This window comes from Aedes albopictus, chromosome 3, assembly GCF_035046485.1.
Source record: "Aedes albopictus strain Foshan chromosome 3, AalbF5, whole genome shotgun sequence".
In the NCBI taxonomy this organism is placed as follows: Eukaryota; Metazoa; Arthropoda; class Insecta; order Diptera; family Culicidae; genus Aedes; species Aedes albopictus.
Genome location: NC_085138.1, coordinates 15,513,514 through 15,534,249, shown reverse-complemented (window position 1 = coordinate 15,534,249; position 20,736 = coordinate 15,513,514). Strand labels below are relative to the sequence as shown.

Here is a 20,736-nt window from a genome sequence, read left to right as displayed (position 1 = left end):
TGCCACTGATAATATCGAAGTGCTCGATAAGGGGATTTTAAAACAATGCGATGCGAAAAGGTGGAAAATAGTTGCAATCACTTCATCCAAGAAGATCTATGAGTCACAGACATGACTTATACCTATCCGATTTCAATCAAATGATAATTACGTTTCAGATGGCAACAAATTTTCTGCCTTGTTTTTGATTAGTTGTTTTAAGTTTTCTCTAGGTAAGCAGTTTCTGGGTAATTCGTAATTCAAATCCCATTGAGTCACTAGCCTATTCCCAGCCACTTCTATTCATACCTTCCCGTATTACCGGTCGGAAACCTAAGGGAAGATCGCGTAACCAACCACAGTGGAAACATGAACCGTAGGCTGACAGGGAAGCGGGGTATGCTTATGCAAACCTGAACGTCTATTCTCCAGGAGAAGGGGCTCACAATCTCAACTGTGCACTATGGTCCTCCGGAAAGTAGGGATTTGCTGTCCAGTCCTACGGACCAGCCGTGAAAAACAAATTGCAATGGAAAATCATCAACAGATTAATACGAACCGTGACCATCTGCAACGTCTTCTCTGCGAACAAACAGGACTTGCGATTGGAAACTCGGTACGTGGAACTGCCGATCCATCAACTTCATTGGGAGCACCCGCATACCCGCTGATCTACTAAAGAACCGTGGGTTTGGCATAGTAGCGCTATAGGAGGTGTATTGTACAAGATCCATGGTGCGAACGCTTAGAGGTAATCATACCATTTACCAGAGCTGTGGCAACACACTTGAACCAGGAACAGCTTTTATCGTGATGGACGACATACAGAGACGCCTGATCGGTTGGTGGCCAATCGACGAAAGAATGTGCAAGTTGAGGATCAAGGGTCGATCCTTCAATTTCAGCATAATAAACGTGCACAGCCCTCACTTCGGAAGCGCTGATGATGACAAAGACGCATTTTATGCGCAGCTGGAACGCGATACGACAAGAGCGCTGTCCAAGCCACGACGTCAAGATCATCGAAGGTGACTTAAACTCTCAGGTATGAAGGCCAGAACCGACGACTGGAAAATTCAGCGCCCACCAGCAGACGAACGAAAACGGCCTACGACTTATCGATTTCGCCGCCTTCAAAAATATGGCCAAACGTAGCACCTATTTCCGACACAGCCTCCCTTATCGTTACACCTGGAGATCACCACAACAGACGGAATCTCAAATCGACTACGTTCTAATTGACGGACGGCACTTCTCCGACATTATCGACGTCAGGACCTATCGTGGCGCCAATATCGACTCCGACCACTATCTGGTGATGGTCAAACTGCGCCCAAAACTCTCCGTCGTCAACAATGTACGGTACCGGCGACCGCCACGATACAACCTTGAGCGACTGAAGCTACCGGATGTCGCCTCAGCATACGCGCAGAATCTCGAAGCTGCATTGCCAGATGAGGGCGAGCTCGATGAGGCCCCTCTGGAGGACTGCTGGAGTACAGTGAAAGCAACCATCAACGACGCAGCCGAGAGCATCATCGGGCACGTGGAACGGAATTGACGGAACGAATGGTTCGACGAAGAGTGCAGAACGGTTTTGGAGGAAAAGAACGCAGCGAGGGCGGTAATGCTGCAGCAAGGAACCCGGCAGAACGTGGAACATTACAAACAGAAGCGGAAACAACAGAACCGCCTCTTTCGGGGGGAAAACCGCTGCCTGGAAGAAGAAGAGTGCTAGGAAATAGAACTGCTATGCAGTTCCCAAGAAACACGGAAGTTCTACGAGAAGTTCAACGCATCCCGCGAAGGCTTCGTGCCGCGAGCCGAAATATGCAGGGATAAAGACGGAGGCCTCTTGACGGACGGACGTGAAGTGATCGAAGCAGCACTTCGATGAGCACCTGAATGACGTGGAGGACCTAGGCACGGGAGACCACGACAACGGATAGAAATACTATGCCAATGCAGCGGACGGAAATGAACCAATTCCCACGGTGAGGGAAGTTAAGGATGCCATTCGCCAGCTCAAAACCAACGAAGCGGCTGGTAAGGATGGTTTCGCAACTAAACTCATCAAGATGGGTTCAGAAAAAGTGGTTGCCTGTCTGCACAGGTTGATAGTCAGGATATGGGAAACCGAACAGCTACCGGAGGAGTAGTGGAAGGAAGAACCCATTCACAAGAAAGACGACCATTTGGAATGTGAGAACTTCAGTGCGATCACTATTTTGAATGCTGCCTACAAAGTGCTATCCCAGATCATTTTCCGTCGTCTCTTCTAAAACGAAAGAGTTCGTGAGAACTTATCAAGCCGGCTTCATCGACGGCCGGTCGGCCATGGACCAGATCTTCACTTTTCGGCAATTCATCCAGAAATGCCGTGAATACCAGGTCCCATCACCTGCTCATCGTTTTCAAAGTGGCATACGACAGTATCAGCCGCACAGAGCTATGGAAATCATGGACGAAAACGGCTTTCCTGGGAAGTTGACTAGACTGATTAAAGGAACGATCTAGTTCATTCGAATCTTGCCGGCGAATGCGACAAGGTGACGGACTCTCATGCCTACTCTTCAACATCGCTTTGGAAGGTGTGATGCGACGAGGCGAATTCATCAGCTGGGGAACGAGTTTTACAAAATCCGGTCAATTTACTGACGGCTGACAACAACGTTACTCGTGAAATTCGAAGGCGCACCATCAGCGGAAGTCGGACCTACTACGGGCTCCAGAAGAAGCTGCGGTGCCACCCACGCACCAAGTTCACCATCATGTACAAAACGCTAACAAGACCGGTGGTCCTCTACGGACACGAGACACATGGAGGATATGAGGTCGAGGAGGACCTGCAAGCACTCAAAGTTTTCGAGCGACGCGTGTTAAGGACGAAGATGGAGAGCAGCAGTAACAAACCGAGTATTGTGTTGATTAGGTCTTATCTTAAATGTGATGTTGAGCAAATAAATGTATGCATGTATGTGTTGCGTACCATCTACGGCGGAGGAGTGCAGATGGAAAGCGGGACTTGGAGAAGGCGAATGAACCACGAGCTACATCAGCTGAGAACACCGTGAAAATCGGGACGCTACGGTGGGATCTGGTCACGTCATCAGGATGTCGAATCGCAACCCGATTAACCGTTATGTGGCCGGTGAACTTTCTGCTTTTTTCTACACCGTGTATTTTAAATGGGTGCTGGATACCCGGGTACCCTGCCGGCCACATAAGGGTTAAAGTGGTTCTCGAGAGCAACCCTACCGGTACAAGAAGACGTGCTGCGGAGCGAGCTAGGTGGGTCGATTAAGTGGAGGACGATTTCCGGACCCTTCGCAGAGTGCGGAACTGTAGACGCACAGCCATGAACCGAGAAGATTGGAGACGACTCCTACGTACAGCAGAGGACATTCAGACCTTAGTCTGACCGGTAAGATACTGTTTCATTTTATCCCGGTAATAATTGGTTAAGAAACTGCACGATGTCCTCATTCCCCTTATATATTCCGATATGAAGCGTCCCACGGCCGAAAATGTCTTTAGTAAAGGAAAAAAATCCCTCTATAGTTGGTTTACCAAATGAATCGTATTGATACTTCGTGTGTACGATTGCAAAAACGTGTACCTTATCACAACAGGCAATACTTGAAAATCCACTTATCGATCCCCATTCTATGGAACAACCTTGAAGCTCGTGGGATACCATTGAGCAACTGTGACTAATGCACAAACAAAATTTGCAATTTACACTTTAGTTCTGATAATATCCATGGCTATTGGCTACCATCCTATCCAATTCGATGCAATTGTTCATACTGATAGTGCGTCTATTCGAAGGTGGAGTAGTTTATTGCAAGCAGGATGATGTACTGCTATCTTTTGCTGATAGCTATTTACGTGCTTACGATAGGTTAGTAGTTCTTTTGGCTTTTTAAAACATATTGATCCTCTCTATTCAATTATTTTAGTGCACTCAGAAACGATCGAAACCGGCACCGCGGAAGCTGCATTTCAGTGTAATCTGTGCGTAGATCGATTCAATTGGACCCATTGTGATGAAGCTGCCAAGCCCAAAGAATGTTCGACTGAACTCGTGGATGCGACGCACAATTTTCTGGCCCATTACAGTCCAGAGCTGAACAATACTCGCTCGGGCGGCCCCCAATTCCGTTGCTTCAGGTTGGAGCTGGAAATAGATGTCTCGTCGGTGAATGTGTTCATCCGGGGTTGCACCTACGACGATACGACATTTTGTGACGGTTGGAGTGCCAATGGCGCCAAAGCCATCAACTGTGCCATCTGTTCGACTGGAGTTTGCGAACGGAACGCTACCTGGGATGTGATACCAGAGACTACAACTTCTGTAGGCCCGTCTACGACGACGGCAGCGTCTGATCCCCAGCCGGGGGTAACTGGCGCTACACCAGGTAATCTTCGTCGAGCAAGGCGCAATTAAGAATCCTAAAATTACATCTCAATCTTTTCGCAGCAGCTAATACGTTCAATTGCACGGAATGCGAAAGCGTCGACAGCTGGGAGCACTGTAGGAACCGCAGTCGGGTAACCCAGTGTACGGCAGCTGACGTCAACGAGTTGCATTTCAGCCTGCGGCAGTTCAATCCGAATCTACCAGTGGGCAACTACAGTGAATTCAAGTGTTTCTCCATGAAGGCCAATTTCAGCGATCCCGAACACGGAGGGGTTGCGTACGGTATGGGATGCACGTTTGCGTCCGCTCGGTTCTGTACGCGGAGCGAATGGCACAATGTCACGATCATGGAGTGTTCCGGGGCCAGCCTGTTGAATGCAGGAAGTGTGACGGGTTTGGCGATAGTTGCGACTTTGATGATGTTTGTTTGTCAGCTAAAAGTGAAGTGGTGATAAAAGGAATGCGTAGTTGAAGAAGATTTCAAAGTTACTCTGTGTCCTTTTGTGCGTTACTGAAATTGATTATAATTGAAATCAAAGCGTTTAGTGTAAACGTGTTTACCATGTTGTTTATTTCGTGTGAATCTTGATAATGCTTTCACTCCCTTACTTATGATGATTATCAAACCTTACAAAGTTACTTAAGGACTGTTCAATTTATAACACGAACAACTTTATATATAAGGCTATAAAAAGAAGACGCGTAGTTCAAATTTAACCACCCTTGTTTCGTTGTTCAGTACATCATCTGTCATTACAATGATCATTTTTGAATCGAATAAAAATAGTTTAATTTTTTAGAAAATCGGTCAGGTGTTAAATAAGGTGAATTTTTTGATTGCTGAAAATTGAAAATATATATAAAATTACTGTTCACATATGGTATATCGTTTCTAATACAAGAAAAGTATGTGCCATGCGGCAGCAGCATGAGTAATAAACATTCTGGCAAAATTTAAACTCAATCAGAAAATTAAGTGTTGAGATATTAAAGTCTCAAGTAAGATTCGATTTTTTCAATAAAATTCAATTGTAAAGCAAAAAGGGCATGAAAATATTTAATAATCATTTTTTTTATGCATCCAGTCGAAAGTGAGAATAATGTGGTTTTAAATGCAGAAAACTGCTTCTTATTTTTTTTTCTTTTTTATTTAGGGATTTTCTGCCGTAGGCAGGTTCATCCCGAAATCTGCTTCTTAATAGCATTGCTGGTTTGGTTACTGTGCGCTATTGCAGACACAGTAATCAAAACGGTTTCGTTTTTTGAAGGTTCCTACAAATAACAATGCAACCTAATGCAAAATTTGCATAACAATAATGTTGGAAATGAAAACTTTGCATCCGATTATTATTAAATAAGGTGTACAATAACATAGGACCAACTTTGCTGAAAAAAAAAATAATAACAAGATTCGCTAGAGTCGAAAATCTGCAACAATGGAGCAAAAAGTATGACATTTTTCAATATACATATCCATCTTTATGGATTGAATTTTTGATGAAAAATGCAATTATAAGTATTTTTTTCTTCTGTATCATTCAGAGAGCAATATTCTACTACTCTGGACAAATTTTTAGCCGAATCCGTGATGTTATTGCAGCACAAGACTTAAATGAACATTTTTTCATAATTTCTTTGAAAATAAGGCAACTCACCATATCAAGCCGGAGACTGCTTGGTGCATTATTACTGACCAACTATTAAGCTTTACCTTTAGTAGAATAGTATAAGATTCCAATACATTGAAAACTTCATGAAAATGTGCATATTAAGTATGTGGAAAGTTATGTCGAATTTTGAGAAATGGGTTTTTATTGATGTTTTAGGAAAACCGCTTCAGTTACACAATAAAGAACATTTAGCTTAATGTTATATTTTTCCTACATTTGAGAATAGCTATAGAAAGTTATGCAAAAACTGATAATGATATTATTGAAAAATAAAAAAGATATCGCACAAGCAAGTTGTCCGTTTTATAAATTGAACAGTCCTTATCTATGCAGATTCTACACTGGTTATTACCAGAATTGAGCTATGCGTATGATTATGCACAACATGGACAATATAGAAATGCTGTTTTTATTATTTTTATTGTTATTATTTCTTTATTAGAGAAATTCAGCCCAGGGCTGTTTTACTTCTTAAGGAAAGTATAGTAAGTAAAATCGGTGATCACCACTCAAACTCAGCAGTTCCTGTTCTTGTTTGGAAAGCAACGGAGATGTAGTTTTAGTCATTGCCTTATTGCATCAAGTTTAGTATGTCAGCAGCCTTAGATAATCAACATAGATAATGAATGATTATTTACACGCTGGACGGTTTCACAAACTTTATTTTATAAATGCAGCAATGGTAATGGTACAAACAGCTTTCAATGTAGAACTATTTGTACACTTGCAACGTTGCAATCAATCACGTAGCTGGCTGTGTATCGACTGATCACTATAAATGATTGTTGGAGCTACCATTGACTAGTAGTGATCGCTTCCGCTCCGTTCCCATACTGCAATTGCACCGACATGTTTCTCGCATTAAACATTCTTAAGGTTTTCTCTATTATTGTGGTCATTTCTATCATACCTGCTGGTAATATTTCGAATTTTCACTCTCCAGAATTAGTCAATAACATTTGCACCTAATTTGCAGCAAATGCCCTACAGTGCAGTAACTGTTTCGATCCCAAGGCCTGCCGGTCCAGCCCTGTGGCAAAGGTAGAGTGTTCCGAGGAAAATGTGTCCCTTCACCACCGGTTGTTGGGGTACCAAAATCCAACGTTGGCGTCCGCCAGCGGCGCCACAGGGGATTCCTCCGCCGGGTACAAGTGTTTCGATGTCAAGCTAAGCTACACCAGCGCGCTCACCGGGAGCACTGTGCTGGTCGAGCAGAAAGGATGCACCTACGCTGGGACGGATCTGTGCAGTGGCTGGAATTCGGAGATTGCAGTTACCCGGTGCAGCGTTAGCGATTCCGGTGATGAGTGCAATAAGTGAAGAAGTTGTTGATTATGAGGATTAGCGTGTAGTTTCATTAGCATGATGTAACAATGTTGTTAGGTTTAGTTTCCAATTTCTGGGTTTATTTTTAATTTTATCGTTTTCCTTCAGCTAGTATCCTGATAGAACGTGCCTCTAGAGCCGACCTACTGATCCTGATAGACTAACCCACGGAATTTTTTATGATACATATTCCATGAGAATGTCCAAATGAACTGGTAGTACCTGGGGAATTCTGGCAAAAGTCTACATAGGGTATTGGTTCCCTTATTAAGCATGTGGCTCCCATTTTCATCCTACGAAAAATAAAGGATAGAAGCGCTGTTTGTTTTGTTTCTTATTATTGTATTTTTTGTTAGAAGTGAGCACTAGCGTGGTTCAAAAAATCGTTTTTGCTCCACACCGATTATTCGATTTGTAACCAGATTCTATGCCTTCTCCCAAAATTTGAGCTCATTTAGTTGAAAATTGAGACTGCACAAGCCCTTCAAAGTTTGTATGAGAACTACTATGGGAAAACGATGTTTTTCATTCAATCGACCATAGCATTTCCCCAAGCGCCCTAGAGGATTAGTTGACCCTTGGTACTCCTAGGGTAGGTACTCTATCAGCTACAACTTTGTCGAGGACCGCATTCAAATCGGATGCCTCATTAATTAGTTATCGATTTGTATCCAACTCGACAAACTTTAGCAATGATCCTCCAGCTTCCCAGCAGGCAACATTGCTGCACATGGCACCAAAGATAGCACACTGAAATCATGGCTACTATGTTTAACTGCAAAATGCAGTGATGCCCGACGATTACACTAGTTTACAGCATTTTTGAACTCGGTAAGCTGATGATCATTTTTGGTGTAGAATCATGCCCTGAGTTCGAAAACGCGAATGAAAAAAATTACAGTAGAGCGGAAATTTTTTCGACTTTCCATACAAGGTTGATGATTTGAAATCGATTTTTGTTCTATTTTTAAGCAAAGTCGCTCACTTCAAACATCTAATTCTCCGTAATCAATTCTTCGATTGAGCTGAAATTTTTACTGTAAATCGCCTACATATGATATGTCAACTAAACGTCGAGAAAGAATTTTCAAGTTGTTTTTTTCTTATTGAAAAAAATACATTTCTTCAAAAAATTTTGGGAATTTGGCTAAAATTTGAGAAGATCGTCCCTAAAGCTTGCTAATATCTTGAATTTCATCAATATGGCGCATAACATGTATTCAGATGATCGAATGGTATTGTATTCAGCTTTCAATTGGTAAAAAAAGATTTAAAATTGGTTGAACAAAACGCAAGTTATTTGCATTTTAGTAAATTACATATTTTGAAAAGTTATAAAACTCGATATTGAGTTAAAACTCAAAAACTGTTCTACTTAAAAATTTTTGAAGGTCGGTTTCGGAATCAGCACTAAATTGTGCTTCAAAAATTTTGGTCGTTGACAGAAGTTCACGACTTTCGTTTTATTTTGTAAACTTGTGTTAGTTTAACCATCATGAGTAAAAATTTCGATTCTGGATAAAAATCGGTTACTAATTAATGAGGCATGCGATTTCTATGCGGTCTTCGGCAAAGTGGTAGCTGATAGTGTAGCCTAGAAGTACCAGGGGTCAACTAACGCTCTAGGGAACTTAGGAAAATACTACGGTCGATTGAATGAAAAACATCGTTTTCCCATAGCAATTCCCATACAAGCTTTGAAGGGCTTGTGCAGTCTCAATTTTCAACCAAAGAACCCAAATTTTGGGAGAAGGCATAGAATCTGGTTAAGAATCGAATGAGCGGTGTGGAGCAAAAACTATTTTTTGAACCACGCTAGTGAGCACCCATGAAAACAAAAAGAACGGAATCAATCGGTGCCGCAATTGCTTGTTTTCGAATAGGATGAATATGGGAGCGTGAGATTACTGATGGTACACATACCCTACATGTTTTTCCAATTTTTGTATGAACAAAAATGTTCGAGGGTGGGAAGGGGGGGTCTAAGATGGCCAGAATTTAGTCGTGATTTATGAGCGGCCCCTTTGGGACCCTATATTTTACGGTTATGTTTTTACGTTCGAAACAATTTGTGAAAGTTTCATGATTCTTGCAGAAGTTTCCAAGTTTCCGATTTATTTACACCGAATTTGAAAACTTCAACGTCCGTTTTCTCTATGCTTGTACGTACAGTCTGGACTGACTTGCGATTCACGGCAGTATACACAGCAAGAAAAAAACCTATAGTACCAATTATTCGCCATAGTTAATTTTCACCCTTTTACGATGTAAATCAACAAGAAAAATTTTGTGAGCAACAGATCACGTTCACGAAAGATGGTTGCACTCGTTTAAGCTCCACATTTTGCTTAAATTGTGGTAGAAATAAATCATTTTCCTTAAAATTTCGGCTTCCTTGCACCCTTTTACGCCATAGTGTACCAGTTATGGCTAATGCAAATAGTGCGAAAAGGAACCGAAGTTAAAAAATGTAGCCATAACTGGTACAGGGTTCCTATCATTGGCACACGCTGCAATCAATACTAAAAATAGTTATGGCTCCGTTTCTATATTTTTCCTGTAAAGTATGAAAACTAAGCTGTCTTTAAACTTATTGATGACATTCGTCTTCTCGTTATTTTTGTATAAATAGCTTTCCTTAGGTAGTGTCATAATTGGTACATGCACCCTAATAGTAGTTTACGCAACAAGGTGCAGAATGAGGATCGAGTTCTGTACCGAGTTTCGTACAACGTTTTTTGCAATTGAGGCAAAACTTGAGGAAAATTTTAAACAAAACTTTTTCATCAAACTCCACACTGATGTTCATAGCCATGTTCAAGAAATTGTGATCATAGCAGGTTATGCTGTGCAGTTGTCACAAATGTTTAAACCTGCGTCCAGAAATCATCAAGAAGTCGATCAAAACTGAAATCAGTGCTGTAATGAACCATTACTGCTAATTTGGTGTGGGAAAGTAGGCCTTTTCCTGTCAGATTTGCGTGAGGGAAAACAGCCTATTACGATGCGAAATTGCAAAAAACATTTTTGCCGAACAAATAATTTTCTCCGAACTTCTGTGAAATTTTATCATTCATCAAACTTCATGTTTACGTTCATGTCAAACTTAATGAAACTCGTTGAACTTTACTAACTATTACTGATTTTTTCAATGAAATTCAGCGTGTTTTGATGACCTCATGGGGACAATAAAATCAGTGCACAGCGTATCATGAATGTGCATTGTGCAACGATAGCTCAAGCAACTCGTTTCCTATACAACGAACTGCTATGAATGACCGCACCCTGCGTTTCCGTTTGGCGGCATCTTAGTTCACAGTGCATCTACATAATCGCACCCAAGTCCGTTAGCCAGTTAGTTAGACACCCTTGTAATCAGACTTAGAAAAAATCCAGTGAACTTTTACCGAAATCTCAAACGTCAAGTTTGTTTTACAGGAATAATTCGGTAAAACTCCCAATTTTTGCCGACGTAATTAAACGATAACATTTTACCGAAATTTGCTACTATTTTATAGATTTCGTTAAAACCCCGTTACCGAACGCGCAGCAGTTGAGATTTCGATGAAAAAAAAACGACGAACGCGACTAGTTTATTCGAGATTTGCCTGTACCATGCCTAAGTATTGTGGTGCCTCTAATGCCCATATTTTTGTTTTTGATCTAAACATCATTTTGCGTCGATTTATTTATGTTTTGGAAAATGGTTCACAATTTTGTGATTTTACACAGCTAGTCGCGTTCGGTAATTTTTTTTTTGCAATTTCTCATCGTAATAGGCTGTTTTACCTCACGCAATTCTGACAGGAAAAGGCCTACTTTCCCGCACCAAATTATCAGTGCTGTAATGGTTCATTACAGCACTGATTTGCGTTGCGTAATGAACCATTACAGCACTGTTTTCAGTTTTGATCAATTTCATGATGCTTTCTGGACGCAGGTTTGAAAAATTATGACAACTGCACGTTATAACCAGCTATGATCAGACTTTCTTAAACATGGCTATGAACATCAGTGTGCAGTTTGATGAAAAAGTTTTGTTGAAAACTATGCTCAAGTGGTAATTTATGAAATTGCAAAAAACGTTGTACGCAACTCGGTGCAGAACTCGATTTTTCCAGCACTCGTCGTAATTATCCAACTCGGCAAGCCTCGTTGGATAAGTGTACGACTCGTGCTGTAAAAATCTTCATTCTGCACCTTGTTGCGTAAACTACTATACCGAAATCTCAACTGCTGAGCGTTCGGTAACAGGGTTTTAACGCAATTCTGTGAAAATAGCAAATTTTGGATAAATCTTATCGTTTATCTGTCAAACTCTAACGAAGTTCGGTAAAAGTTGCAAGCTCTACCGATTTTTTCCTGTAGAATAAACTTAACGGTTGAGATTTTGGTTAAACATTAGACGAATTTCGCGCCAACTCGACCAACGGTTGGCAGCACCCTCTCAGAATCGAACGAAACTTTGTGGGCATAAACAATAGGTCTTTCTAAGCAACTTTTCATATTTTGTTTTTCGAAATTTTTCAAGAGTAACATTTGAAGAGGGCCTAATTTTTTTTCATGGATTTTTTTCAAATCGATGTAACTCAAAAATGACAAGACCTACAAAAAAGTGTTGTATGGCGCACTATCGTGAAATTTCATGAAGTTTTTTAGAAAAATATCTAAAAAATACAAAATTAATTCCTACACTGGAAAATAAAGGTTTTAAAAATTTAAATCGATATTACAAAAAACCCTACGTTTTTAAATCGATGATTTTTTTTCTGGAGAAAGGTATTTCAATTACCTACATTTTCTCCAAACAATGTTGCTGTGACATATTCAAGGGAAAAAGGTTTTTCTAACAAAAACTTTTTTCATGTCTACATTGAGTGAATATTTTTCATCGTGTTTCGTACCAACATGGCCATATATAGGTTCAGCAGCCTCTCATCAACCAATGAAACTTTATGGAAGTTCAAAAAAATGTTTAAGAAGCAACTTTGCATAATCTAATATTTATCTAGACTAACATTTGAAAAGGACGTATTGGAGTGAACCACACTTATATGAAAAACATAAGATTCAAAAAATGCCAAGCCTTACCTCCTGCATCAGTTGTTTTGGATTCCCAGAAGCTTCGTTCAGCATTTGAGCGAAATCGATTTAGTCTAAGGGGTGATACACAAATTATGTCACGCAAAATTCGACCTTCTTCAACCCCCCTCTCCTCTATGTCACGCTTTGTGTATGGGACCTCATGATTGTTTGTATGGGTCGTCACGTTCTGCAAAACCCCCCTCCCCTCCTAAAGCGACGGGTAGACGTGAATATCATAATCATATCTTAAAACGTTCAAATTTTGATGTCATATCTTAATATGATAAAGCCTGTATCCGCAATAATCGGGACACAAAAGTACGGCAGTAACTCTGTACTGAATCAATAAAAATTGGCCAAAAATTAACTGAGACCGCTTTGGTGTATGTTTATTATTTGTGCAAAATTTCATAAAAATCGATGCATTACTTTTAACTGTGGATTAGAAACAAACAGACGACGTTTTTAAGATTTTGTACAATCATCACCAATTTTCATTCGCAAACTAGATGGTTCTTTTCCGCTACAATTCAAAGTTCTGTGAGGATAATTATGAAACTTCATGAGCAGTTAGGATACTTATAGAGACACTTTTTTGCAAAATTTCATCAACTTCTATCAATTGGATTGAAAGTTACTGGTGTTGATAGGGGATAGTGTTAATGAAAATGTTTCATGTTTTTTATGTGCGATGTTTGTCTATTGATAACTTTTGAATGTCTGTCAATTTTCATGAAATTTTCACAGAAGGTAGTTGATTATGTGTATATTATGCCTGCAAAATGTGATGATTATTGGTGTAGTACTTTCAACAATACAATCGAAACAATAAGGGGGCTCACTAATTGTTGTCTGAAGGGCTAAAACCACGGTCAGCCCCAATATACGACTATAAAATTGTTGATAGTGCATCGATTTATTTTGAAATTTTGCCTATGTAAGTAAAGTAGATTGAGAGGTTTGTGTTCAAAATTTCAGTCATTTCCTTTATCAAATTCAAAAGTTACAGCGCTGACAAGCTAAACCGGGGCTGTACAAAATTCAATTGCTCGCGTTCTACTGTTTCATTGTTACAACAAAAAGTACTTCACCGATTCACATGAAATTTTGCAGGTAAAATGAACACATCTTAAGATATTATCAGGCAAAATTTGAGCAATTTTAATGTATCTATTGCAGAGTTACAGCCATATTTCTGTGTCCCGATTATTGCGGATACAGGCTTAATTGATAGGATATTCAAAAAGTTGCCAAATATCTGCTCAATATCTCATCGTGAAATGATTTCAAAATAAGTACTTAATTTGATCTTTGGAAAGCCTAGTGCAACCCGCTGTCGAAATTTCCCAACATTGCGCATAAAAACTATTTTAAGTTTTCAATTTTCATTATGCGCTTCCCCAAATAGCGTAACGCTTCATGTTATCGCGGATACGTTCCGGGACGAGACTTAAACACGGATAGTACTTGTCACTCCTATGGTTTATTTGAGACTGCTTGATACATTACATTGTGTGCTATTTATATTCGGCCCTACCCTATTGATACTGCATAAAGAGCCTTGTTGTATACAATGTTGTATAGAAAATGAGTTACAATAGTTCAATGTGGAACAAAGGAAATCAATACGAAGCAATGTAACAATAACAATATTGTCCTGAGGATTTATCATGATCATAAAGACAAGTAACGTTAAACGTGAGTTGTGAGACGGAGCTGTAGTCTAAGCTGGCAGCATAAGGCATACTAGTACGGTGCGTTTCACCCCGGTGTCTTGCTGCTGGCCTCGACACTTCAGGAGATAGGGGTTTAATAAATTACGTAATGCTCCAGAGGAATAGAGAATACAGCCTAGCGTTACGATCCGTACAAAAAAGTTGGGGTTATCTGATTATCTTTTGCTACGCATCAGTTTCATCAAACAGTCGATTTGTCATCCTCCAACTGATGACAAATCGACTGTTTATCATACAAAAACACATTATGAAGGTCACCAGATCCTAATGAACCAACCTTGGAGTTCAAAAATGTCGAATTTAGCGTTACATAATAAATAGATGTTCCCTTATGTCCACCACAAATTTTACAAACGAGCACTGGGACAAAAAGGAAGTAGAAGTGGCCTTGATTTTTAATAAGCGGGTTTATGGATGCGGCAATTGAACCAAAGCCTGGGTTGGAACTGGATCAGATCACAGTTGCAACATACACCCGACTCAGGTTCGCTTGTTTGTTTACACATTTTCCGCCGATCCAGTTCCAATCGAGTTGTCATGGGGACCGCGATCGGGTGGCTTTGTTCGAAGGGAAAAGTGAAAAATAACGCGTGTTTGGGGCAGTTGCGATGGGGACCGCGATCGGGTGGCTTTGTTCGAAGTAAGAAGTGAAGAATGATGCATGTTTTGGGCAGTTGCGGATCTCGATCGGGTTGCATTGTTCGGCGGAAGAAAAGTGACGCTTGTTTGTGGAAGTTGCGATGAAAATCTCGGTCGCGTAGCATTGTTCGAAGTAATAAGTGAGGAGTGACACGTGTTTGTGAAGTGATAACAATGGATGAACACTTGGTAGCAAACAGTATTGCAGAAAATTGAAGGAGTCAAGAAATGGTTGCGGTCATCCGACGACATGGAACTGGGTGAGATCATTCGGAGTTTTTTTTTTCTTTACATACTAGAAGAAGTTGGGGTAATTTCGCCAATGCGTTTTCATTAGGACTCCTGGAGTCTGTAATATCTGCAAATAAATCTTGTAGTTCTGGTGCAGGTCTAATATTGAAGCGATAAAAATGTTAGAAGAAAGTGATTGCAGTTCACAACAATCATTGAGCAAATTAAAAATAAATGACTTAATTACCTCAACGGCTGTCGATCACAGGTAACACATGGAACTACTCTTAGTAAAATACATAATTCGATAATAGCTATCTAACCTTGAAAGTTTATTCTCCGTATATTCTAAGTTCAATATTGTGTGAAACGCGCGACTATTTCCGTGAGTCGATCGGTTTTCTCGGTAGGAAGATGGGGGCGCGAATATTGAATGCAAAATCAGAAGCGCGCGATAACTTTCGTGGGAAAGTTGGTTTTCACGGTAGTGTAAACGATCAATGCGGTAACGCGTTTAATATAGAAAGATCGTTGACGTATGTGCATTACCCTTACTATCGCGACCAAATAAATCATAATCGGGATAAAGACCGTGTCGTGAATTTTCATATAACTTGTGAATCATATCACCACAGAGAACAGACATCCAAGTCCAGTTCCGAAACTGTGTAAGAAATTTAACGGCCATTTGAAATCGGCAACTCAAGTGGCAATAGCGAGGCGCTGCAATCGGTTAATTTCCCATACTAAATAAAAAAGAAAATCGGGTTAAGTACTATTCCTTTGAATTCCACTAAGAATTTGCATCCTTTGACAGATACGTATTTCGACCTCAACTGTAAGGTCGTCTTCAGTGTCTTGTACTTGACTCGACTCCCATACTAATTTAATTCACCACTTGAAATGTTTCAATTCACCACTGACTGTGGCAATATGGCGTTTGGTGGCGTTAGTGTTGTCATCGTGTATTGGTTTGCAACCTTACTCAAGTAAAGATTCAAATCCTTACACAACTTTCCGAATGAAATTTGTTCTAGCCTGGATGTCTGTTCTCTGTGCATAAACTATCTTCATTGAATTAGAAGAGGTTTGGCTCTTGAGTGAAAGCTGCATTACCATGAAACTGAACAATTAACAAATAAACTAGTTCCGGATTCAAAATGGTTCAGTTCATGCGTAAAGCAATCGCTCTAGAGTCAATTTACACATGCATTGCATTATTTTAACCAGAATCTAATTCCATGCTAAGCGCTACGATTGTCTTAATTTGGTTACTGAACTTCATAATTCAGCAGCAAGAAATCATAAAATAACATTATGAAATCATAATCAAGCTCTGATGAATTCATCAACACACGTTATTGTTTCATAAGGTCTCATTTGAAATCAAGAGAGAACATTATGAGTTTCATAATGTGACATAATTAATTCGTATGGGCTTGTCTATGATTTCATAATGCAGTTTTAAGGATACCGGCAACATCATCTGATCCGATTCTACATGTTTCATAATGAGTACTTACGAATATCGTATGTTTAAGTTATGGCTAAATTTCATAATGCGTTTTTATGAATTCCTTACGGTTATTTTCCTGGATGTATTGATGAGCAACTAGCGTTCAGGTGGTCCGGAAGCGATTGTCCCAGAACTGGGTCCAGTGGTGTAGATTCAACGGTACCCCAAGTAACAAAGAAAAAAATAAAGATAAATCCAATACCATTTTAGAGTTGTATTTCAGAATAAACACGATCTCTTCTATATTTCTAGCAGTGACTGCAACTTGAATTCGCTTCTAAGCGCTATACGCAGCCAAAAATATTACGCTGAACATCGCCAAAAGCCACCCCCAAACGTTCTGTCCCACCTTTCCAGTTCCTCCAGTTGGTTGAGTTGGTTGCTCTGTTCCGCTCCCTTCGTCAACCCCTCCATCGTTCACATCCGGAACACCCCGTGTGCTCAAAGTGCAGTTAATCGATGGTTGCAGAAGCCCCACATTCCATCCATTGCAGAAGTTAGCCTCGACGTAGGTACATCCCCGTTCGTACAATCGCTGTCCTTGATCACCACTGAACTGAACCGCCAGCTCGTAGCACCGCCAGACGAGGCTCACACGCGGCGGAACGTCCGGCAACGACGGATTCAAGTTTTGCAAGTTCCGGTGCAGATCGTTCGTCAAAATGTAGCCGCACTGAGCGACTCGGTTTTTCTGGGTGCACGAGTCCCATCCGAATTCGTCGAAGCAATGGTTGCAGCTGAGCGTTGTTGCTGACGATGAAGTTAGGAGTTATTTTACTATTTGATGGAATAAATTCAAATATACTAACCTTCACGGGCAACGAGTGTAAGGAAACACAAAAGGTTAATCAAGTGCATGGTTAAGATCACAATGTGGTACTGAATGGTAAAACTGTAAACTGTGCTCCAAACAATTATCACAAAATTATCTTTAAGGTAACTTCAGCGGATTTACGGTTGATTGCATCGGTCAATAAAAACGAACACGCGTCTAAGTGGATTTGAAGATACGATGCAATAGTAGATTATTGATAAGACAGCTTATCAAAAAAAAAAAAACTGATGAAATCCGGATGTTGAAAAAACAATATAAGGGGGTTCACTAAACAGCGTATCCTACTTAAACATCGCGATCGCTACAGTCCCATTTTACAAGCCGATTTTTGAATGAAAATTTGAATTCTTGACGAAATCTTTAAAAAGATATTGATTTCTTTCGAATATTTGGATTAAATAACGAACGTACACATACTGGAGAAGAGATAGCAACGTTTCCGATTTGTCTCTTGTCATTACTTCCGTTGTTTTCGTACTACAAACTGTGGTTAATATATGCACGTTTACCACGCTTCCGAGGCAGATGAAATTCCGATTTATTAACGATATTTCGATGCAAATTTAAATACACGCGCTCCCCGTGACCAGCTCATAGTCCAATAATTCTTTGTCATGGATGGTCGGTCAGCAAATTCCCTCATAAGGCGGCATTTTCACACCGCTGCGCTACTACCCGTCGCGGCGATCAGCGATGACGTTCGAAAACCCGTTCTTAGTTTTATGTTGTGATCAAAGCTTAGCCACTAACTAGTGGCGGACTAACATACTGAAACGCCCACACAGAAATCCCCGAGTGTGTCGAGTTCACACTCAGTTCAGCCTAACTTGTTTCGATTATTTTACAAAGATTATCACACTTTAGAGCTTGGCAATCGAAATTTAACTATTAATTATGTTTGCAAAAATAAAAATGTTTCTGATATGCTTGAGATCTTGGGAGTAATCAAAAATCACATTTCTATTGCATATTTTGAAAGTATGCCAGCTGGACGACACGATACACGCGATTTTCTCAGAATTGTGAACTATGAAGTTTTGCATAAATCAGAATATTTAGTAGAGATTCATTGATGAATTTCATTATAAATCGTCTGAGAACGCCTATTTCCTTAGGAAATTTCCCTGAATATGCTCCGAATCGTGTTTTAGTAATTCTGCCATTATTTATATCACTTCATTACTGCAACACTGTTGATATAAACACGTATAGCAACTTAATATTTCCGGTGCAGAAACTTCGGAAGCAAACATCCATTGATTGAGGAAATTATAATTCAAATTCAAGCCCACGCGCTACGCGGTCGGCTCGATTGCATTTGGCCCACTGATACAGTGGCACACTCCGGCGGCAGGGTAGATATTCGAAACCCGTTTTAGAGTTCAGCGGTGATTCATAGATGAAGCGAAATGGAACCACATCCAGAGACAGTCGATCGTAACAGCTTTTCTTACACTCAGTTGGGTTCCTCCAAGATTCCCACAGGCGACTACTCGGAAACTGAAATTTTACAAAAAGAACAAAATGTTTCCAATAATTCAAATTGTTTAACTCTTTGAAGCCGGAATTTTTTCAAGCGTTATTATGGAGTTTTTTCTACGTTTTTCTGCAGTTTTGGTGGTCAATAGCATTAAAATGGTAGAATATTATGCAGATTTTTTTTTTCTGGATATCCTAGGTCATCCAAATTATTCTTGAGTTTAGATCCTTAAGTCTACGGGCACGGGGGTGAATCTTCATCACGAAAAGTGCTGCTCGTTTGATAGCTCAACACTAGCGAACCTGGTGGTGGAAGTCAAGCTTTAGCCTACAGCGAGCATAGAGAGGCGGCGTAGCACGCTTTGATGATTTTTTATTTCTCCATGCACATGCATTCTAATCTAGTTTTCCAAGTAACAATTTCACGACTTCCACCACGAAACTTCAAATTTGTTCGAAGATACACATCTGTTCTGTGCTACGGGTGTAACGGTAACTTATTTCATTATACAAAGCTACGACAGTAAATCTTCTAAAAGTTCAATAGACAGTATCAGATCAGTCGGGATATCCTAGGTCATTCAAACTGTTCTTGAATTAAGATCTTAAAATCTACGGGTGTAACGGTAACTTCTTCAATTACACAAAGCTACGAATCTATTATACCCAGATGTCTTCTAGAAGGTTGATAGACAATATCAGATCAGTCGGGATATCCTTGGACACCCAAACTGTTCTTGAGTTTAGATCCTTAAGTCTACGGGTGTAACGGTAACTTCTTTCATTATACAAAGCTACGATTTGTAATCTATGATGTCCAGTAAATCTTCTGATAGGTTGATATTAACAGCTTTGGCGACGACTGTTTGGTAGACTTTTTTGGGTATTTTTGTGGCGTTTCAGTCTTTTCGGGGATCAAAAACGTTGGAAATAGAAAACATATAGTTGTTTTTGATCCCCGAAAAGACTGAAACGCCACAAAAATACCCAAACAAGATAGGTTGATAGATAATATCAGTCGGGATGTCCTAGGTCATTCAAACTGTTCTAAAGTTTAGATCTTAAAGTCTGCGGGTGTAACGGTAACTTCTTTCATTGTGCAAAACTAAGATTTGTAATCTATTATGTCCAGTAAGTCTTCTGAAAGTTCAATAGACAGTATCAGACCAGTCGGGATATCCTAGGTAATCCAAACTGTTCTTGAGTTTAGATCCTAAAATCTACGGTTGTAACGGTAACTTTTTTCATTATACAAAGCATCTATTTGTAATCAACCATGTAACTCTTCTGAAAGGTTAATAGACAGTATCAGATCAGTCGGAATATCCTAGGTCATCCAAACTGTTCTTGAGTTTAGATCCTAAAGCCTACGGGTGCAACGGTAACTTCTTCCATTATACAAAGCTATGGCCCAGTAAGCCTTCTGAAAGGTTAATGAACAATATCAGATCAGTCGGGATATCCTAGGCCATCCAAATTGTTCTTGAGTTTAGATCTTAAAGTCTACGATTGTAACCGTAACTTCTTTCATTGAAGGCTGTAATCTATTATGTCCAGTAAGTCTTCTGAGAGTTAGTGTTTTTTTTTATTCTTAACCAGCTATTTTGCAGCTCTTTTGTCCACTAGGGCACTACGTGAGCGATTCCAATTGGCGACTGCACTTACACTTCGTACAGCGCCTGAATGTATTCTATTATATTCTTATTATTCTATATCGAACTGGTCTGCCTTTGTGCTCTGCATTCGCTTTTCTACCCTGTCTTTGGTAGAATGATGAGCACGATGATGTTTCATGTGTGGCTGCTGTTCCTTTTCCA

At 40.1% G+C, this 20,736-nt stretch overlaps 3 protein-coding genes across 4 annotated transcripts; 2 read left to right on the top strand and 1 right to left on the bottom strand.

The window, feature by feature from the left end:
- The first annotated feature begins 3,723 nt into the window (after nucleotides 1-3,723).
- On the top strand, nucleotides 3,724-4,958 carry LOC109427975 (uncharacterized). 2 transcript variants are annotated; one of them, XM_029876843.2, is made up of 3 exons: nucleotides 3,724-3,883; nucleotides 3,942-4,400; nucleotides 4,466-4,958. In XM_029876843.2, exons 1-3 carry the CDS (start codon nucleotides 3,835-3,837, stop codon nucleotides 4,852-4,854), a joined length of 897 nt encoding a protein of 298 aa, XP_029732703.2. In that variant the 5' UTR covers nucleotides 3,724-3,834; the 3' UTR covers nucleotides 4,855-4,958. The 2 variants fall into 2 exon arrangements, with proteins under 2 accessions (XP_029732703.2, XP_029732701.2); XM_029876841.2 differs by having other exon boundaries at nucleotides 4,463-4,958.
- Nucleotides 4,959-6,622: 1,664 nt separating this feature from the next.
- On the top strand, nucleotides 6,623-7,719 carry LOC109427981 (uncharacterized). The gene is made up of 2 exons (XM_019703638.3): nucleotides 6,623-6,988; nucleotides 7,049-7,719. The coding sequence occupies exons 1-2, from the start codon at nucleotides 6,922-6,924 to the stop codon at nucleotides 7,390-7,392; spliced, it is 411 nt and encodes a 136-aa protein (XP_019559183.3). The 5' UTR covers nucleotides 6,623-6,921; the 3' UTR covers nucleotides 7,393-7,719.
- A 9,080-nt stretch (nucleotides 7,720-16,799) lies between these two features.
- LOC115268718 (uncharacterized) lies at nucleotides 16,800-17,601 on the bottom strand. Its single transcript, XM_029876846.2, has 2 exons — nucleotides 17,415-17,601; nucleotides 16,800-17,355 (listed from the first exon to the last, which is right to left on the bottom strand). Exons 1-2 carry the CDS (start codon nucleotides 17,461-17,463, stop codon nucleotides 16,883-16,885), a joined length of 522 nt encoding a protein of 173 aa, XP_029732706.2. The 5' UTR covers nucleotides 17,464-17,601; the 3' UTR covers nucleotides 16,800-16,882.
- Nucleotides 17,602-20,736: the final 3,135 nt, after the last annotated feature.